Source organism: Mus musculus, chromosome 8 (assembly GCF_000001635.26).
Source record: "Mus musculus strain C57BL/6J chromosome 8, GRCm38.p6 C57BL/6J".
Taxonomy (NCBI): Eukaryota; Metazoa; Chordata; class Mammalia; order Rodentia; family Muridae; genus Mus; species Mus musculus.
In genome coordinates, this window is record NC_000074.6 from 119,575,235 (window position 1) to 119,594,317 (window position 19,083).

Consider the following 19,083-nt stretch of genomic DNA (forward strand, 5'->3'; position numbering starts at 1 on the left):
GGCCCGCCCTCGGCGGCGTAACTGACTGCGCGTGCGCACTGGTTGCCGCGGCGACCGGGAAAGCGTTGGACAGCCAACGACGCGGACCGTAGAGTATTAGGGCTGAGTGGTCGGGCCAGGAGTGAGCATGCACCCCGAAGTCTCTGAGCCGCCGGTGGACAGCGTGGCGGAGCCCAGTCTGGAGGAGTCGGCAGGCGATCACGGCGACGCGGGGCCAGGGATCCGTAAAGAAGGTGCCTTAGCGCTGGGAAGCCAAAGGGGCGAGGGCTCGTGTCCCTCACACATGCCCATTTCACTCAGCTGGGGACAACCAGCACCCCTCACACATACCCATCCATACAGCTACAAGAACAGCACCTTTATTGATATGATCAATCCAGTACATATAGAAGACCCATTATTTATTCCATGATAATTTATTAGATACCTTCCTGTGGCTGGGAATTGTTTGCAATGAGTGTAAGACACAGTTCCCAAACAGTGTTCAGCGTCATTCAACAAACCACAAGTACAGAGAGTTCATCAGCTCTTGACGTTACATTTATCTAAGGCTTCTAGAGGCGCCTTGCAGGGTAAAAGTGCTTGCAACACAATCCTCCAGACCTGAGTTTGAATCTCAGAAGTACATACATGCAGAGGTTAAGATCAACCATGTGATTGCTGGGACTTGAACTCTCGGAACCTTCTGTAGAGCAGTCAGTACTCTTACCCGCTGAGCCATCTCTCCAGGCCCTGGAAAATGTCTTTCATATTTAATAGTGTGCACAGGGTTCTAACATCCAAGGAGAGACCAGCCCAGAACAAAGCTTGCTTCTTTTACACAGGTTTGAGCGATCAAACTGATCACACCCTGTTCTTGTGTGTGCTTTTATCAGTGAGTTGTTTTTATGTTGCCGCCCCTAAGTTACACTTTGAGCAATTAAACACGTTTACAGGAGTGGGAACTGTAGGTGCTCACACCTGGCAAAAGGGGTAGGGGGGAGATTTACACAGCAAACTGCATCACAGTTATCTCTGAACCAAAGTGGGGAGAGACAGAGCTCTTGCCCTGTCCCAGAGCTGCCCTTCTGCTGTCCCTGGTAAGAGAAATGGGCTTGCGGGCTGGAAAGTTGGCTCAGCGGTTAAGAACACTGACTGCTCTTCCAAACGTCCTGAGTTCAATTCCCTGCAACCACGTGGTGGTTCACAACTATAATAGGATCCATGGCCTCTTCTGGTGGGTCTGAAGACAGATACAATGTACTCATATAAATAAAATAAATCTTTTTAGAAAGAGAGAGGGGGGGGGCTTGATGAACTTCTGTTCTGTTGAGCAGATTTTAACAGAAACATCTAAACTAGAATTAGATTTAAGTACAACTCTACTTATCTTGCTGTTTTCTGAGGGTCTGGTTTCTGACGTGTGTGGGTGCCCAAGGAGGCCAGAATAGGGCATCAGATCGACTGGCAGTGGCATTACAGGCACTTGTGAGCTGCCTTGTAGGTGCTGAGAACTAAATTCTCTGTTTTCTGGGAGAGTAACAAGCACTGTTAGTGACTAAGCCATCCATCTCCCCATCACCCTGTATAGCAATTTGACAGTAGCTTTCTTAGTGACTTTGTAAATGTCAGCTTTAGGCTATTCCTCTATAAAAACTGCACAGGAGAACATAAAACTGTGGACAGAGACGTTCACTCTATGTTGTTTGTAACAGCAGGAATCTGTTGGCAATACGACTGACTATCTTTAAGGGGTTGTTTGCAGAGCAGAAAGAGTTCTTCTTCTGCCTTGTAAACAATGCACCGGCAGCTTCATCCATCAGCAGGAATCGCTCTCGGGGACATGCATGGGGACAAAGACACATCCCACAAAAAGCACAGGTTCCCACTTACAAAAATCAAAAGCATGACAACCGAGGTTGTGTTTTTGGCTTTGCTTTGGTGTCTCACTTTGTAGCCCAGGCTGACCTCGAACCCCACGCCCAACAGGGAGCACGTTCTCCTTCCTCAGCCTCCTGGGTTCTGGGCTTACCACACCTGTCCTTGAATTTTTTTGATCTTTACAAATTGACACTTTTTTTTTTTTTTTTTTTTTTTTTTTTTTTTTTACTTTACAGAAATTAGTGAGACCAAGGAAACATGTGCGGGTCCTTGCACAACATCCTGCCCAAGTCAGCAGCAACCAAGTGGCGACAACGGGTCAGAGGGCTTCTGCACCCACTCGAGAGATGACAGAGAGGATCGGGGCCCCAGGTGTGTGTTGTGCAGGACATCTCGCAGTAATAGCCACTTAGCCCCTTGCACAGACGGCGTCTGAGGAGCCTGCCCAGTTACTACCAGAGCAGGAGATAAACAGCAGCAGCTCCTTAATAGAAAGAGAAGGAGGAGGTGTCATTCGTATTTACTTATGTGGGTGCATGTGTGTGCAGGGAGCCATGGAGGCCAAAAGAAAGTGCTGGGATCCCTAGGGCTAGAATTACATGTGGCTGTGAGCTGCCTCAAGTGGGCACTGGGAACTTGTCTCACGTCCTTTGCAAGAGCAGCAAACACTCTTAATCACTGAGCCATCTTATCACATCTCCAGGCGGACCCTAGTTCTTTTTGGGGGAAAAGATGAACTCATCATTGGTGTCAGGGGAGACTATGAAAAGGAAGATGGGCAGACACGCATCATGGCACTCATACAGAAGTCAAGAGACAGTCTGCAGGGTCCAGAGACCAAGCTCCTCTCCTCAGGCTTTGATTTGACCCACTGGGCCATCTTGTTATCTCCCCTGCTCCTGCACTGAGACAGGGTTCTCACTCTGTAGCCCAGGCTGGACTTCAACCTCGTGAACCTCCTGCCTCAGTCTCCTGAGTGTTGGCATTAAAATTGTGTGCTACGGGGGCCGAAGATATGGCTCAGCGACTAAGAGTCCTGCCTGCTCTTCCAGAGGACCCTGGTTCAATTCCCAGCATCCACATGGCAGCTCACAACTGTTTGTACTCCAGTTCCAGGGGATCCAACACCCTCACACAAATGTGCATGCAAGCAAAGCACCAGTGCAGATTAAAAACAGATAAGCAAACAAACGAACAAAGGTGCAGATACCATGCCTGGCTCACACCTGTCTTGTTGATGACACTGGTCAAAGTGTTTTTTTTTTTGTTGTTGTTGTTTTTTTTTTTTTAAGATTTATTTATTTATTATATGTACACTGTAGCTGTCTTCAGACACTCCAGAAGAGGGCGTCAGATCTTGTTACAGATGGTTGTGAGCCACCATGTGGTTGCTGGGATTTGAACTCCGGACCTTCGGAAGAGCAGTCGGGTGCTCTTACCCACTGAGCCATCTCACCAGCCCCGGTCAAAGTGTTTTTATTAGGCCAGACAGTGCAGGGTTTTTTAAATGCTGAAAGCAACAATATTGGGTAAAGTCCTAAGAACTATAAAAAATAAGGGAGGAGATGGTGCGGAGATAGTGGGGATGAGAACTTAAATCAGGACCCCAGGGCCCATGCAAACACCCAGGCACCTCTCTACATCTGTAAGAGAGAACTGGAGAGGCGGAGCAGGCGGGAGGCCTGGGGCTCACTTACCAGCCAGTCTACCCGAATCAGTAGTCTCCAAGTTCAATGAGAGAGAGAGTTCATAGTTCAAAAGCTATGGCAGATATGATAGAGAAGACAGCTGGTGTCACACCTCTGGCCTCTGTGTGACCTTGCATACCCAGGAACACACACAAACAGACCAATGGAGAAAGGAGGACGAGGAGGACCCGATGTGAGGCTTCAGATTGAAAACTTTAGACAGAATGGATGGAGAAAAGAGCCTGAGCGGGTGCCATGGCTCACAGCAGCAATCCCAGCGGTGGCGCAGGCAGGAGAGCCACAAGCTTGAGGCCAGCCTGGGTTACCTACTGAGTTCCCAGCTGACCCTGTCTCCAAACTAAATGGAGCCAAATACAAACCCTTAACTATTTTTTTTCACAGACGACAAGCTGAAGTGAGCGTCTTGTGTTTTGCTTTTCAACAGGATGACGAAACAGTTCCTTCAAAAGCTCTGCAAGCAGCACAAGCTGTACGTCACCCCCGCCCTGAACGACACCCTGTATTTGCACTTTAAGGGTGAGTCCCAGGCGAGTCTATAGCCAGCGTCCTGCAGAAAGGGGGGAGCTGGAGAGCATGGCTTGCAGAGGTTGTCTTCGCGCTCAGACGCTATGCAAGTGGAGCTCGGTCTTGACTGAGTTCCTAAAGGGCCTTCTGAGTACAGTGGAGCTGGCCCGCCTTCTTTGGTTGCTTGGTTTTTTTCTTCCTTGCAAAATAGGGATGGAACCCAGAACCTCAAACATGCTAAGCAGGCACACTGCCACCAGATACAACTTCAGTTAGCCCGCCTTCCCCATTTTATTTTGAAACAAGGCTCACCAAATTGCCCTGGCTGGCCTTGAACTCACTTTGTAGCCCAGAGGAATCTTGAACTTTCCATCCTCTTGCCTCACTCAACCAAGTAGCAGGGATTGCAAGCTGGTTCCACCAGACACATAACTAATTAATTTAATCACAATATTTCTCAATTCCTCACCCCCCCACCGCCTTGTCCCCCACCCCCCCTTGCAAGTAGTAGCTTGTTATACGGGCTGTGCTAGCCTTGAACTTGTGGCCTTCCTGCCTCAGTCTCCTGAGTGCTGGCAGTTCAGGCTCCTGTCAGCACAGCTGCCTCAGGACTGAACATTCCTTTTATAGCAGTAGGGGCAGTTGTGAACCATGGGCTTGCGACAGGTGTGTTGGGAAGGACAGAAAATTAGGGTGGAAGACAGGGGATGAGGGTCTTTGGTCCTCTCCAAATGCATCCTGAGATACTGAAGTACTGAGAATGGCATCCTGGGGACTTGGGCTTGATATCCAGCCCCACATCTGCATCTGAGCTCAGATTCATGGCCAGCACCATTTAGACCAGTTGATGACCTGAATCTCCAGCTCTCTGTTGGGGCCAAGAGTGAAGTAGCTGACCTGCTCTTATCATCTATTTATCTGTGTATTTATTTGGGAAGTCTTTCCTTAGAGCCTTCCATGTATGGGACTTTCTCCGTGCTGGGAATCCAGAGGTGGAGGTGGCAGAGATGGTTTAAGAGTCCTGTAAGGTAGCACAGGCACAAGAGGGCAGCTGTAGGGAGGAGGATGCTCTGCGGGGAGACACACCAGGCTCAGAGTACACAGGCCTGAGACTTTGGAAGGACGCCCCACCTGTCTCCTTACTTCCGCCCCCTCTGAAATTCTCCACCTGGCATCTGAGCATGGCAGTGGTTACAACAACAGATCCTGGGGTGGGTGGGGGGGGAGGCAGGGACTTAGGGAGAGGGGGGAGGAGGAGCCAGCATGACAGGCTGAAGTGGATTTAGACTGAGAAGGGAACTGGGAGGAGAGGTGTCTACCTCAGTTACATGTCACTAGTTAATAAATCACCCTGAAACTCAGCAACTTCCAATACATTGTCTCACATAGGTTCTGTAGAACAATGGCGATCTGTGTGTCATTAGCTGGGTAGTTGTGGCTCGGGGACCCTCTTGAGGTATGGTGGAATTGCCAATTGCCCTCAATTACCTGAGCCCTGGGCTGAGGCTGGAAAGTGGCTGTGGGCCACAGCCTCAGTTCCCCACCATGTAAACCTCTCACTGGCTGCTGGCTCTACATAGTGCAAGCTACCAAGAGAAAGAACAAGATGGGGATAGGGGCCCCAGTACCAGAAGTGACATATGCCAGGCTTCTGCCTTATCTGTTGTCTCAGGGCCATTCTCTTCTTGTATCAACACAAAGGCCTGTGATAAGGTTGGGGGGTTGATGCAAGGTCAGAATGAAAAAAAAATGGGTGGGAGGCCTTTGAGAGGTCAAGGAGAGAAAATATTAACAATGGGACTTATCGATAAGGATGTCACGGGGACCCCAGCTTCTGCTTGTAGATGGCAAGATCGACAGAGAGGCTGTCTCGAGACAGCTGCTTGAGGTGCTGAGGGAGTAAAGGGGCTTTTCCTAGTGAGGAACTGGGTCAAGAACTGGAAGGTGGGCCAGAGAGAGAGAGACCAATGTCAGAGGACAGGAAACAGACACATAGAGGCACAAAGGCCAGCTCAGCAGTGACCTAAGAGGGCTTGGATGTGCTTCATACCGGGTGTGGGGGCCTTAGGTTCAATCCCCCATGCTAGAAGTAAAAAACGAGGGTGGGGGGTGGCGTTGCAAAGAAAGCTGTTATTAGCTAGGCATGCTGGCACACACCTTTAATTCCGCACTTGGGAGGCAGAGGCAGTCAGGTATTTCCGAGTTCTAGGCCAGTCTGGTGTGCATAGCAAGTTCTAGAATAGCCAGGACTACATCCAGCAATGGCTCTCAATCCTTGGGGAGTGTCAAGCGACCCTTTCACAGAGGCAGACCATGACCATTGGAAAACACAGGGTTTTATAGTACAACTCATAACAGTAGCAAGATTATACTTCTGGAGTAGCAATGAAAATATTTTTGTGGTTGGGAGATCATCACAACATGAGGAACTGTGTTAGAGGACTCAGCATTAGGAAGCTTTAGAACCACCAACATAGAGAGACCCAGACTCAAAAAACTAAGACAAAAAGCATCTTAGAAAAACAAAAAGAAGCCGGGCAGTGGTGGTGCACGCCTTTAATCCCAGCACTTGGGAGGCAGAGGCAGGAAGATTTCTGAGTTCAAGGCCAGCCTGGTCTACAGAGTTCCAGGACAGCCAGGGCTACACAGAGAAGCCCTGTCTTGGAAACCCCCCCAAAAGAGAGAGAGAGAGAGAGATAGACAAATGGACAGACAGACGAGGAAAGAGATGTGGGGATGTGGGTTTCTTTTTTTTTTGCCTCTGCCTCCCAAGTGCTGGGATTAAAGGGGGATGTGGGTTTCTTAATCTCTCAATTCCAAGACTGAGGTGGCAGCAAATTCAGTGTCTACTGAGTGCTGCTTCTAAGTTCACAGATGGAGACTTCTGTCTGTGACCTCAGTCTCAGCCCAAGGTGGTCTTGAACTTGGGATCTTGTTGACATAGCCTCTAGGGAGCTGAAATCACTGATGTGTGCCACAATGCCAGGCAGTCTATCTGTAAACGGGCACTAATCTCATTGTGCAGGCCCCACCCTCATAAACTCCTCATACAGACACCCCCCCCCACACACAAGGCTCCTTCTCTTATCACCCTGGAGGGAATGTCTGTCCACATCAGAATTTGCAGAGAGCCAACAGGCAAAGCCCGCAGTGTCCAGGCTCCTCTGAGCACACTGGAACCTCACAGCTCCTCCCCACCAGGCTTTGACCGCATTGAGAACCTGGAGGAGTACACGGGCCTGCGCTGCCTCTGGCTGGAGTGCAATGGCATCCAGAGGATCGAGAATCTGCAGGCCCAGAGCGAACTGCGCTGCCTCTTCCTGCAAGTGAACCTGTTGCACAAGATCGAGAACCTGGAGCCCCTCCAGAAGCTGGACGCCCTCAACCTGAGCAACAACTACATCAAGACCATTGAGAACCTCTGTAAGCCTGGCAGCCCGGGCTGCACATCCCAGCTGAGTCTAGAGTGGGGGCTGGGCCAGGAGCGCGTGTGGCACAGAGTGTGGCACACATGCTCACTTGTGCCGCCTCCCCTCCAGCCTGCCTCCCTGTCCTGAACACACTGCAAATGGCCCACAACCGCCTGGAGACGGTGGCTGACATTGAGCACCTCAGGGAGTGTCTGCGACTCTGTGTCCTCGACCTCTCCCACAATGCGCTGAGTGACCCTGAGATCCTGAGCGTGCTAGAGAGCATGCCCTGTCTGGTAAGTACCTGTCACAGAATGCTTCAGAAACTTCTCCCTCCCTTCTTCTCTTCTGCCTCAGACCGGGCCCAGTCAGTCCCCCTCAATCCCTGGGAATCAAGGTCTCAAACAGATGGGCATAGAGTTGGCAAGAATAGACAGACAGACACATGCACAAGAGAGTGTGCTGGTTCTGAACGTATTTTGTCAAATTGAGCATCAAACTTTTTTTTTAAGATTTATTTTTATTATATGTAAGTACACTGTAGCTGTCTTCAGAAACTCCAGAAGAGGGAGTCAGATCTCATTATGGATGGTTGTGAGCCACCATGTGGTTGCTGGGATCTGAACTTCGGACCTTCGGAAGAGCAGTCGGATGCTCTTACCCACTGAGCCAACTCACCAGCCCGAGCATCAAACTTTTTATACAGAAGAAAATAGGGAAGTTAGGTGACACAGCAGCCAGGTACAATGAGGTTACTGGATTCTTACACAAAACAGAGGAATGCGAACAGGGAAGAACTGGCAGGAACCAACTGGGATAAAACTCAATGTTAACAGTTGGGAATCAAAAGTAGCCCCACCTAAGGTCCACTTAATCTTAGAAGCCAGGGGCAAGGGCTTCGTGCCTTTGCCATAGTTCCTACTCTAGTCTATTGTATAGTCCACCTTCCCCCTAGGCCATTGTAAATACTTGTTTGTGAATGGGTGTAGCTCAGCTACCTATAGTTCTAAGTATCTACTCTGGTTCCTCCTTAGGTCACAAACTTCCTTCTTCCTAGATAATGGTAAATTCCTGTGTAGGGCAGTGACTTAGCTATCGATGCCCAGGGTCGGATCAAGGACCGCCTAGAATGTAACTTAGCTATATGTCAAATAGAGGCACTTATAATAAAGCAATATTAAGGGAAAGTGAAAGAACCTAGTGGGGAAACCCCCACTCAATTCCCGATTCCGCGTGCACCCAAGAATCACAAATAGAACAGAACGCCTTGATGTAAAAACATGAGGTAGTTTTAATGGCAGAGCTCCGGGTCGAAATGTATCTCATGCAGGAGACAGTGGATTCGACCACAAGGCTTGGAAGCTAGGGGTTTTTATAGAAAAGGGGCTGGGGTTGGGAGAATTGGCGAGGTTTCACATGATTGGTTCATTTAAACATCAGCAGACTGTACATGCAGATAACATTTAACTTAGGTCAGAAGGGCGGGAGATAGGGAGGCGCCGGGCCAGTCCGGACATGTCATTCTCCTTTCTGCACCACCTGCAAGCCTTTTAACTTAGCATACAGATTATTACAACAACATGTAGGTTTAAACACATCATTTAAGACAGTGATGGGCATGGGAGCCCCATAAAGGATCTTAAAAAGAGTAAGGCTGAATCAAAAGGGAGTATTTCTAGTTCTAAATAGGGCAAGGGGAAGGAGCACCAAGTCTGCACCAGTCTCTTTTAGAATTCTATTCATCTTTTTTTTTTTACCTGTCCTTAGCTTTGGAGCCTGTATGCACAATGTAACTTCTAATCAGTCCCCAATATCTTGGCCAGTCGCTGATTTACCTGGGCAACAAAGGCAGGTCCATTATTGCCCTGATTACCTTGGGTATCCCAAACCTCGGGAAGATTTCTTCTAGGATCTTCTTGGCTATCACATTGACCACCTCAGTCCTTCAACTGCGAGGCTACTGCCATCCATGTACCAGCTCAAACTCTCAGGCCAAGGCTGATCTGATCCTTCAGATCATTTGGAGTACCAGTTTCTTCTGCCAGAATGTCAGTGCAATGATGAGTAGGTGAAGTCTCGGACAGTAGGGTAGTGGGAGTGAGGACAGCAGGAGGAGTGAAGGTCACTTGTTCAGTCATCCATCGGTCAGGGGGCTGTCGGATAATGCTTTTAAGAGCGTGGGGTGCCACTACAGTTATTTGCTGTCCCAGAGTGAGCTTATCAGTATCCTTGACAAGCAGAGTTATGGCAGCAATAGCTTTCAGGCAAGAAAACCACCCGCTGGCAACAGGGTGTAACTTCTTGGATAGGTAAACCACTGGCCTTTTTTAAGGTCCCAAAGTCTGAACAAGGACTCCTCTGGCGACCCCTGCTCTCTCTTCCACATAAAGAGTGAAGGGCTTGGTTGGGTCAGGCAAAGGCCAAGACTGGCCATCAGTAGGGCCTTATTAATTTCTTCAAAGGCTTTCTGGTGATCTGGGGTCCACTCAAACACCTCCCCTTCCTTGGTTAGGGGGTACAACAGGGCAGCTAAGGTTGCCAACCCAGATATCTAGAGTCTGTAGAAGCCAGAGGTACCCAAGAATTCTCTTACTTGCCTTGGTGTAGTTGGGGTGGTGATCTGAGTTACAGTCTTTTTTTCTGGCTTTCTTTAGCCACTGCTTCCCGTCTTGAAGGGTGTTTCCCAAATAAGTAACTTCAGTCTGACACAGCTGAGCCTTTTTAGCTGAGGCTCAGTCTTCTGTTGCCCAGGTTTCCTGTCTAGATCCTGTCTTTTCTTTCTCTCCTACCACTGTGGCCAAGTTTCTAGTCCAATTTCTTTCTTGTCTACGATCCCTCCGGTTTTCTCTTTCTTCTGCCTCTTGCCCCCCCACCCCTCTCTCTCTCTCTCTCTCAATGCGCCTTCTCTGCCTCTTACATGTTCTACTCTAAATATTTCTCATTCGGGGTATCTCTCTCATCTTGGACCTCTCTAATCTCTTTCATCTCTATTTTCACTAATTATCTATCTCTCCTGAGTCTGCTGGAGCTTTGCTCTTTCTTACAGTCTAAGCTCACCTTTTTCTAGACCTCTATACCCATTTGTCAGAGCCTGGTACTTAGACTCGTAGGTGCTCCTTACCTGGGACAGAAGTTTTAAGTGGGCGGATGTCTCCTTCAATGGTTAGCAGCTTAGGGCGGGGCTGCCCTAGAAGAGAAAACATGTGGGGCTGGGAAAGGGAAGGCAGTTCTCACAGCTGCCAACTGGGGGGGGGGGGGCGAGGAGGCGGCGGAGGACTCTAGTTGGCCCCTCCCTGGCAGGCATCACAGCCGCTCTAGGAAGCCAGGCGGGGCCGGCGCGGGCGCCCCGTGGGTCTCGCCCCTCTTTCTTTTCTTGCCCGTCCTGCAGGCTGTGAAATGTGTGGTGGTGGTGGGGCAGGCATCCTGGGGAAACCTCCACATCGGTGTTCCCCCCCCTGGGCCACAGTTTCTCACGTGGCGCCGAGCCTCACCTCGGCCAGCGCGCACCTGCTGCCGCCGAAGCCGGAAGTTCTCAGTCCTGCCCTGCTGCTGCATGCGGCCAGGGAAACGTGCTGAGTTGTTTTTCTTAACTATCACTGTCAAATTCTGTCCTAACATCAGTCTAAGTCCACAGTCAGAAACAAAGGGTTGACACACACACAGTCTGTCCCATGACGAAAACCACAACAGAACAAGACAGTAACAGAGAAAAACAAACACACACACAAACAAAAAAACCCACCAGTATCTAAGCACACTCGTTCCTTGAACCCCCAATCTCAGAACTGTAAAACCAAGACATGAGGTGGGACTTGAACCCACGATCTCGGAACCGTAAAACCAAGGCACTGAGGTGGGACTCGAACCCACGATCTCACAACTGTAAAACCAAGACACAAATCCACAATCTCAGAACAGAAAAAACAAGACACAAATTCGCAATCTCAGAACTGAAAAACCAAGACACAAATTCACAATCTCAGAATTGAAAAACCAAGGCACAAATTCAGCAGTGCCACACTTAAACAACAGACAACATGTAAGACGCACACAAACAATACCTCCAAGGGGTCTTTCGGGGTTCCTGGGTGCCACGCAGATCTCGGTAGAACCTCCAAATGAAAGAACCTAGTGGGGAAACCCCCACTCAATTCCCGATTCAGCGTTCACCCAAGAATCACGAACAGACGACCAAAAACATGAGGTAGTTTAATGGCGGAGCTCCGGGTCGAAACTTATCTCACGCAGGAGACAGTGGATTCGACCACGAGGCTTGGAAGCTAGGGGTTTTTATAGAAAAGGGGCTGGGGCTGGGGGAGAAATTGGCGCGGTTTCACATGATTGGTTCATTCAAACATCAGCAGGGAGAAATTGGCACGGTTTCACTTGGTTGGTCCATTTAAACATCAGCAGCCTGTTTAACATTTAACTTAGGTCAGAAGGGTGGGAGATAGGGAGGCGCCAGGCCAGTCTGGCCTGTCATTCTCTTTATCTCTCTTTATCTTTATGGCCAAGCAGCCTCAGGAGTGTCTTAACTACGGGCCTGCCTGGGCATGTCCTGGCCTGTTCTGCTATGTTCTCAGCCCCAGGTTTCAAAGCTCACAAACAACTCTTTGGGCTATTTGACATACATTACATGAATCACAGGCCTCAAGTTTTATTTTCTTTTAGCACCCAGTGGGAAAGGCCTCTCGGCGACCTCTACATCCAACCCAGTCGGTGCCTCTCTGTGTGTTTGGTTATTATTTGTTTTGAGACAAGGTCTCATGTGGCTAACTAAGCCTGGCCTCCATCAGCCATTGATTCTTATCTGTCGCCCTGCAAATATTTTCTTGAAATGTGTACCAGGGAGGAAGAACCAGAAACAATTAGACCAAAGTGTGCTTCAGTAAGAGATGTTGAGAAATGATGCTTATAGAACCACTGAGCTGGGAAGGGCTTTGGGGAATACTCTCCAGAATAGCTGCAGAAGAACCTTCCAGGATAGAAAAGAGGGTGGCTGGGGAGTCTGTGCAGCTCCAGAGGCTGGCTCGGCACAGGAGACTCCTCCTGCTCCTCATGCTCCAATCTCTGCCAAGAACACTGCACTGCCACAGTGTTTTGCACAAGAAAATGAATTGTGTTGTTATTCTGAGGGCATGTGATATGATGATGCGGTCATCTTAGGTTTTATTATTACTAACACTGTGGTGTGCATGTGCGTGTGAGTGTGTGTGTGCATTCATGCATGCATGCATGTATGTATGTCTGTATGTGTGGTACATGTAGTATTTGTGTGTGTGCTGGCAGGGAATGTATGTAGATGTGGGAGGACAGTGTTTAGGAGCTGGTCCTCTTCTACCATGTCAGTTCTGGGGACTGAACTCAGGGTGTCAGCCTTGGCAGCAAGTGCCTTTACCTGTCATAGACCCTGACTGTCTGGCTTTGGTAATCAGTGTGGCCCTGCATGTTGCTTTCCAGCGTGTGCTGAACCTCATGGGAAACCCAGTGACCAAACACATCCCTAACTACCGCAGGACGGTCACTGTCCGTCTGAAGCACTTGACTTATCTGGATGACAGGCCAGTTTTCCCCAAGGACAGGTAAGAAAGGACCTGGGCCATGTGCATTTGAATGCTTGTAGTCAAGCACACTTGTTCGACTTTCAAGTTTTCTGATTTTTTTGAGCATTTCACACATCAGTAAATGCCCTCTGTACCCCATTAATGGCCCCATCACTGCCCACCACAGGAACAGGGACGCTTGCCCACAGAGTCTTTCCTTTTTACACCAGTACACTGTAGCTGTCCTCAGATACACCAGAAGAGGGCATCAGCTCCCATTACAAATTTTTAAAAAGATTTGATTTATTTATTTTTGCATATGTAAGTACATTGTTGCTGTCTTCAGACACACAAGAAGAGGGCACTGGATTACGTTACAGATGGTGTTGTGGTTGCTAGGACTTGAACTCATGACCTCTGGAAGAGCAGTCGGTGCTCTTAACCACTGAGCCTTCTCTCCAGCCGCCCCTCCTTGTTTTTACAATTACTCTGTGTGTGTGTGTGTGTGTGTGTGTGTGTGTGTGTGTGATGGCACACCTGCTCGCACAGGAGGTCAGCTTGCACTATGTTGGTTACTTCTGGGGACTGAACGCTGAACTCAGGTCATCAGGCTCCGAAGCAAACTCCTTTCCCTGAGACATCTGGTCTTCGGGTTTTAAATCCTGTGACTAATGCTTCTGGGGGCATTTGCATGCGCATTCCGGTGTGGGCGTGGCTTGCTCCCCTTGGGTAGATGGACAGGACTAGAAGTGACCGACCAGATGACAGTTCACGCTGGGCCTCTGAAGAGCCACCAAATGCTTTTCCAAATCAGCCCTGCTGTTTTACTTTTTCTTCAACGTGGTGACAGGGTCTGAGCTTTCTGCACCTTGCCAAAGTCACCTCTTTACTCCTGCTGTGGGAGGCAAAGTGCTGCCTTGTCATGCTTGTCATCAGCACCTTCCCCGGGGGCTCCTGTAAGGCAGGTTTTCTTTCTGCACTGGCCATTGTTGCCTGCTCTTTGGGAAATGCTGGCCTTGTGCCTCTGCTCATTTAAAACAACAGTGTACTTTTGAAAAAAGCAGTTTTGGCTGAAGGAAAAGCAGTTTCCCAGTGTGAACATCTTGCATCCTTGGGGACACTTGTTAAAACTGATGGACCAAAGTTGACATAAGATTAGTTAGTGAACTCCAACATTTTAGTTTAGTTTAGTTTAGTTTGGTTTTTCAAGACAGGGTTTCTCTGTGTAGCCCTGGCTGTCCTGGAACTCACTCTGTAGACCAGGCTGGCCTCGAACTCAGAAATTCGCCTGCCTCTGCCTCTCCCAAGTGCTGGGATTAAAGGCGTGTGCCACCATGCCCAGCCATCTCCAGTTTCTTAATTTTGAAGAAATGAGTGAGTTCGGGGGCTGAGGAGATGGCTCAGTCAGTAAAATACTTTCCTCACAAGCATGAGAACTTAAACTTGGCCCCAGAACCCACATGAAAAGCTGGGCCCTGTGGCAGGCGCCTGCCATTGCAGCTCTGGAGAGGTGGAGACAGTGTTTCTAGAATGCGATGGTCAACCAGCCTAGCCCACTCGGGGGGCTTCAGGTCCCAGGAAGAGACCCTGCCTCAAAGATAAGGGGGATGGTGCCTGAAGAGGGAAGACACCCAAGGACATGCCCTGGCCTCCATGCACACATTCATACATGTTCATACATATACATGTACAGACAGCCACAAGACTAAGGAACGAGCACGTTTGGCCAGACAGCATATGTTTATAATTTTCTTTTAACCTTTACAAGTTGTAGGGAGCCTGATAGAGACATGGCTCAGATGTTGGGAAAGAACATTTGATGTTCTTTTTTTTTTTGGTTTTTCGAGACAGGGTTTCTCTGTGTAGCCCTTGCTGTCCTGGAACTCACTCTGTAGACCAGGCTGGCCTTGAACTCAGAAATCCGCCAGCCTCTGCCTCCCGAGTGCTGGGATTAAAGGCGTGTGCCACCACACCTGGCTACATTTGCTGTTCTTGCAAACCATCCCAATACAGTTTATAACTAACTACCTCTAATTCCAGCTCTTCTGGACTCTGATGTCACCTGCATTCTTCTGGTATGCATACATACATATAAAGTGAAATATAAATACACCTTTAAGTAAAAGAGTTAAGTGAACCCTAGATCCTCTTTCTCTCTCCCTTCCCCACCCACTTCCCTGCCTCCCTGGGTCTCCCACGTCCCGGGAAACTCATTTAGCCCCTGCTGGCCTCCAACTCAAGGCACTGTTCCTGCTTAGGTGTGGACAGCCGTGCCCACACCCAGCCCCCAGGTCTGACCTTCGTCCTTCCTTCCCTAGGGCGTGTGCAGAGGCATGGGCCCGAGGTGGGTATGCCGCCGAGAAGGAAGAGCGTCGCCAGTGGGAGAGCAGGGAACACAAGAAGATAACAGACAGCCTGGAAGCCTTGGCCATGATCAAGCGTCGGGCTGAGGAGCGGAAGAAGGCAAGAGATAGAGGTGCGCCCTGGACCACAGCTGTGCACAGTGTGACCCCTTTCACTTGACCCTGCTGTGTGGTCTAGGAAACATACAAAGGTCAGACACTGCAGATGGAGCAGAGAGAAACTAATGTAGGATCGGTTCTTTGGTGGACATACAGTTCTCTCATTAATGAGGGACGCTGATACGCATGCTAATGAATGGATATACGCAGGTCAGGTTTTACATAAAGAATTAAGACCCCGGGTGCTGCAGAGATGGCTCAGCAGTTAAGTGCACCGGTTGCTCTTCCAGAGGACCTGGATTTGATTCCCAGCACCCACATGGTAGCTCCAGTCCTAGGGAATCTGACACCCGCTTCTGGCTCCCATGAAGGGCACTACAGTCAGGTTTTCCTTAGTCTCACAGTTGCGGGGCTGAGGGCTCTGATTGACAGGAAGACATAGCACAAAAGGGCAGAGGTGTCTAGGACTCCTTCAAAACGTGTTGAAAATTCTGTCTTAACGCCAAGCTGAAATTCATGGGATGAGGTTTTTTTGTTTTTGTTTTTGTTTTGTTTGTTTGTTTTTCGAGACAGGGTTTCTCTGTAGCCCTGGCTATCCTGGAACTCACTTTGTAGACCAGGCCGGCCTCGAACTCAGAAATCCGCCTGCCTCTGCCTCCCAAGTGCTGGGATTAAAGGCATGTGCCACCACGCCCAGCTGAGTTTTTAATTGTATGATCAGTGCGTGTGTGTGTGTGTGTGTGTGTGTGTGTGTGTGTGTGTGAGCGCGCGTGCGTGCAGTGAGCAGTATTAGAGCCTTTCACAAAATTCCTGAATCCTTCCTGGGACCAGGGCTAGTCTGCAGCTGTCAGCCTGTGTGACCCTGGGGGCATACTCAAAATGACCTTTATCAGCAAGACTACAATTTAACCACACATCCTTGTACCAGTCCAGCCTTAGGCAGAGCTCCAACTTCAACTTTGGACTTTACTTCTCTAGGGGAGACACCCCTGCCAGACAGCGAAGGGAGTATCCCCACCAGCCCGGAGGCTGAGGAAAAGCAACCCATGGGGGAAATCCAGAAGAAGATGGAGTTGTTTGTGGAGGAGAGCTTTGAAGCCAAAGATGAACTGTTTCCAGAGACGCCAGGAGGAGAAAAGGAGCTGCATGTGGTTGTGGTGAATGGGGCAGTGGAGAATCCAGACCTGTCTGGGAGCCTGGCTCACAACCAGACACCTGTGGTGGTCACCCCGGAAGGTAAGGCAGCTGAGACCAAAGAGGGCAGCCCCTGACCCTGCACAGCTATGACCCCTGACCATGCACAGCTATCACCCCTGACCATACACAGCTAAGACCCCTGACCCTGCACAGCTATGACCCCTGACCCTGCACAGCTATGACCCCTGACCCTGCACAGCTATGACCCCTGATTCTGCATAGCTATGACCCCTGACTCTACATAGCTATGACCCCTGACTCCACACACAGCTATGACCCCTGACCCTGCACACAGCTATGGCTCAGAGTCTGATTCCACTGCTGTGGTTCTCTTTTTAGAAGACAAGGTCCTTGGGAAATCTTATTTCCAAGGGAGAAGAGTGCACCTTTGGAAACATGTCACATTAAAACCAGATGAAATTATATAAGTGTCAGGGAAAGCTATTGGCAGACTATTTGACTAAAGCCCGTGGGTCATTTTGAATCAATAGAAGGAGCGGTGATGTTTTCACAAGCACTCAGGACCTGCTCGCAGCCCAGGGAGGCCACTTTCATTATAAATGGTAGACTCATTAAAAATGTAGAGCTGGAAAGATGGAGACAGGTGGATCGCTGGAACTGTCTGGCCAGCCAACCTGGCTTTATCCATGAGCCCCAGGTCCCAGGAGAAGACCCTGTTCTAGTTTGCTTTCTGTTGCTATGATAAAATACTCTTACCAAAATCAAATAGGTGTGGGGGGGGGGTGGGGAGGGAGGATTTGCCCAGCTTACACTTCCAAGCCATAGTCATCCCTGAGGACTTCAGGGCAGGAATTCAAGCAGGAAATACAGACCAAGCTGGCTGGCTAGGTCTCTGGCCCATGCTCAGCTAGCTTTCTTATACAGCTCAGGGCCACCTGCCCAGGGAGTGGTGCTTTGCAGTGTGGGCTGGATCCTCCTATACCAATTAGGAATCCAGACAGCCCCTAGGAGACATGCCCCCAGGCCTGTCTGATCTAGGCAGTCCCTTACTGTAGGCTTCCCTCTCAGATGACTTGAGGCTATAGTTACTGATAGGTAACCCAGGACTTTCCCAGGATGACACAGGAGCTGGTTGGGGATGGCTTGTGTGTGCACAGGGCTATGGGCACAACCTTCAGAGCCCCAACCTAACAGGGTGTGAGGTCTGGCCCAGAAAGTAGGCCCTGCTGCTAGAAGTCTGAAGTGCTGTGTTCTCACTAAGGGATCTGTAAAGGAGTAGGTGCCAGGGTTGCAGGAATTGCAAGTGAAGGGAGCTGGGCAGGGCAGAGCCTCAGCAACCCACGCAGCTGGACCTTAGTTCAGTCTCGAGTCCACACTGCTAAAAGCCAAAGATTTGAACTAAGAACAGCCACCTGTCTTTGTTTTGCAACATCTTCAAAAAAACAAAAACAAGACCCGGGATATCCAAGTCCTTTTTACAGGATGTGTGGGCTTGGGGCAGGAGTACCTCTGGCTGCTCCCAGGACCTTAGGGTTAGTGGTTCTAGTGTGGGCACTCAGGTATCCCAGGCTTAAGAGAGCTAGGAAATACATACAGGACAGAATGCAGCGAGAGGCATGCAAGGGCGGTCTATAGCAGAGTGAGGCAGGGAGCTCAGGTATCCCGGGGTATGTGTGCAGCAAGAGAGGCAGGAGCCAGGTAGGAGTGGCCGTGGTGATGGCAATGGCACATGCCTTAAATAGGGAGGCAGAAGCAGGCAGATCTTTGAGTTCAAGGCCAGTCTGGTTAACAGTGAGTTTCAGGTCAGCCAGGGCAACACAGAGGAAACCCTGTCTCAAAACAAGACAAATCAAAACTGGAGAGAGGCCAGGCGTGGTGGCACACACCTTTAATCCCTGCACTTGGGAGGCAGAGGCAGGTGGATTTCTGAGTTTGAGGCCATCCTGGTCTACAAAGTGAGTTCCAGGACAGCCAGAACTATATAGAGAAACACTGTCTCCAAAAACAAAAAAACAAAACAAAACAAAAAACTAGAGAGAGATGGTGCGGGGGTGGGTACTGGGGAGCGCCACAGCCCAGAGAAACCTGCTTTGGTGCCCTGCCCTGCATGCTCATCAGGTATGCTGTGGTGCTCCTGGGTTTGACAGGGTTCTGTGCCAGAATGTCTGTCTGGGCACATGCCTTTCCTTGGTTGTTGCTTATGCAGCTAGGGAAGGCTTGCTGTCTGTAGGTCAGAGCCCGTGGAAGGCAAACTGTCAGGCCCTTAGCCTGCTGTCTTGAGCTTCTGGGACAATGTTTCTGTTCAGCAAGGGTCTGGCTTGTCCTGTGGCTTTCCACAAATGGACATTCTCTGGCTGGTATTTAAAGGTATAGGGCTCCTGGGTTCAGCATTTCGGGTTCTCTCACCATCTCTGGTAGAAATGTCACAAGATGGACT

The 19,083-nt window shown here is 49.6% G+C and overlaps 1 protein-coding gene across 1 annotated transcript in view; it reads left to right on the forward strand.

Annotated features, from left to right (window-relative positions):
* The window catches only part of Dnaaf1 (dynein, axonemal assembly factor 1), a 23,220-nt gene continuing 4,137 nt past the window's right edge, over positions 1-19,083 (forward strand). Inside the window, exons 1-8 of the mRNA NM_026648.4 lie at positions 1-233; positions 2,097-2,232; positions 3,994-4,085; positions 7,275-7,496; positions 7,613-7,779; positions 12,944-13,065; positions 15,345-15,502; positions 16,467-16,724. Of these exons, the coding sequence (NP_080924.1) occupies positions 128-233; positions 2,097-2,232; positions 3,994-4,085; positions 7,275-7,496; positions 7,613-7,779; positions 12,944-13,065; positions 15,345-15,502; positions 16,467-16,724 (1,261 nt within the window). The 5' untranslated portion in view covers positions 1-127. The remainder of the gene's footprint in view (positions 234-2,096; positions 2,233-3,993; positions 4,086-7,274; positions 7,497-7,612; positions 7,780-12,943; positions 13,066-15,344; positions 15,503-16,466; positions 16,725-19,083) is intronic.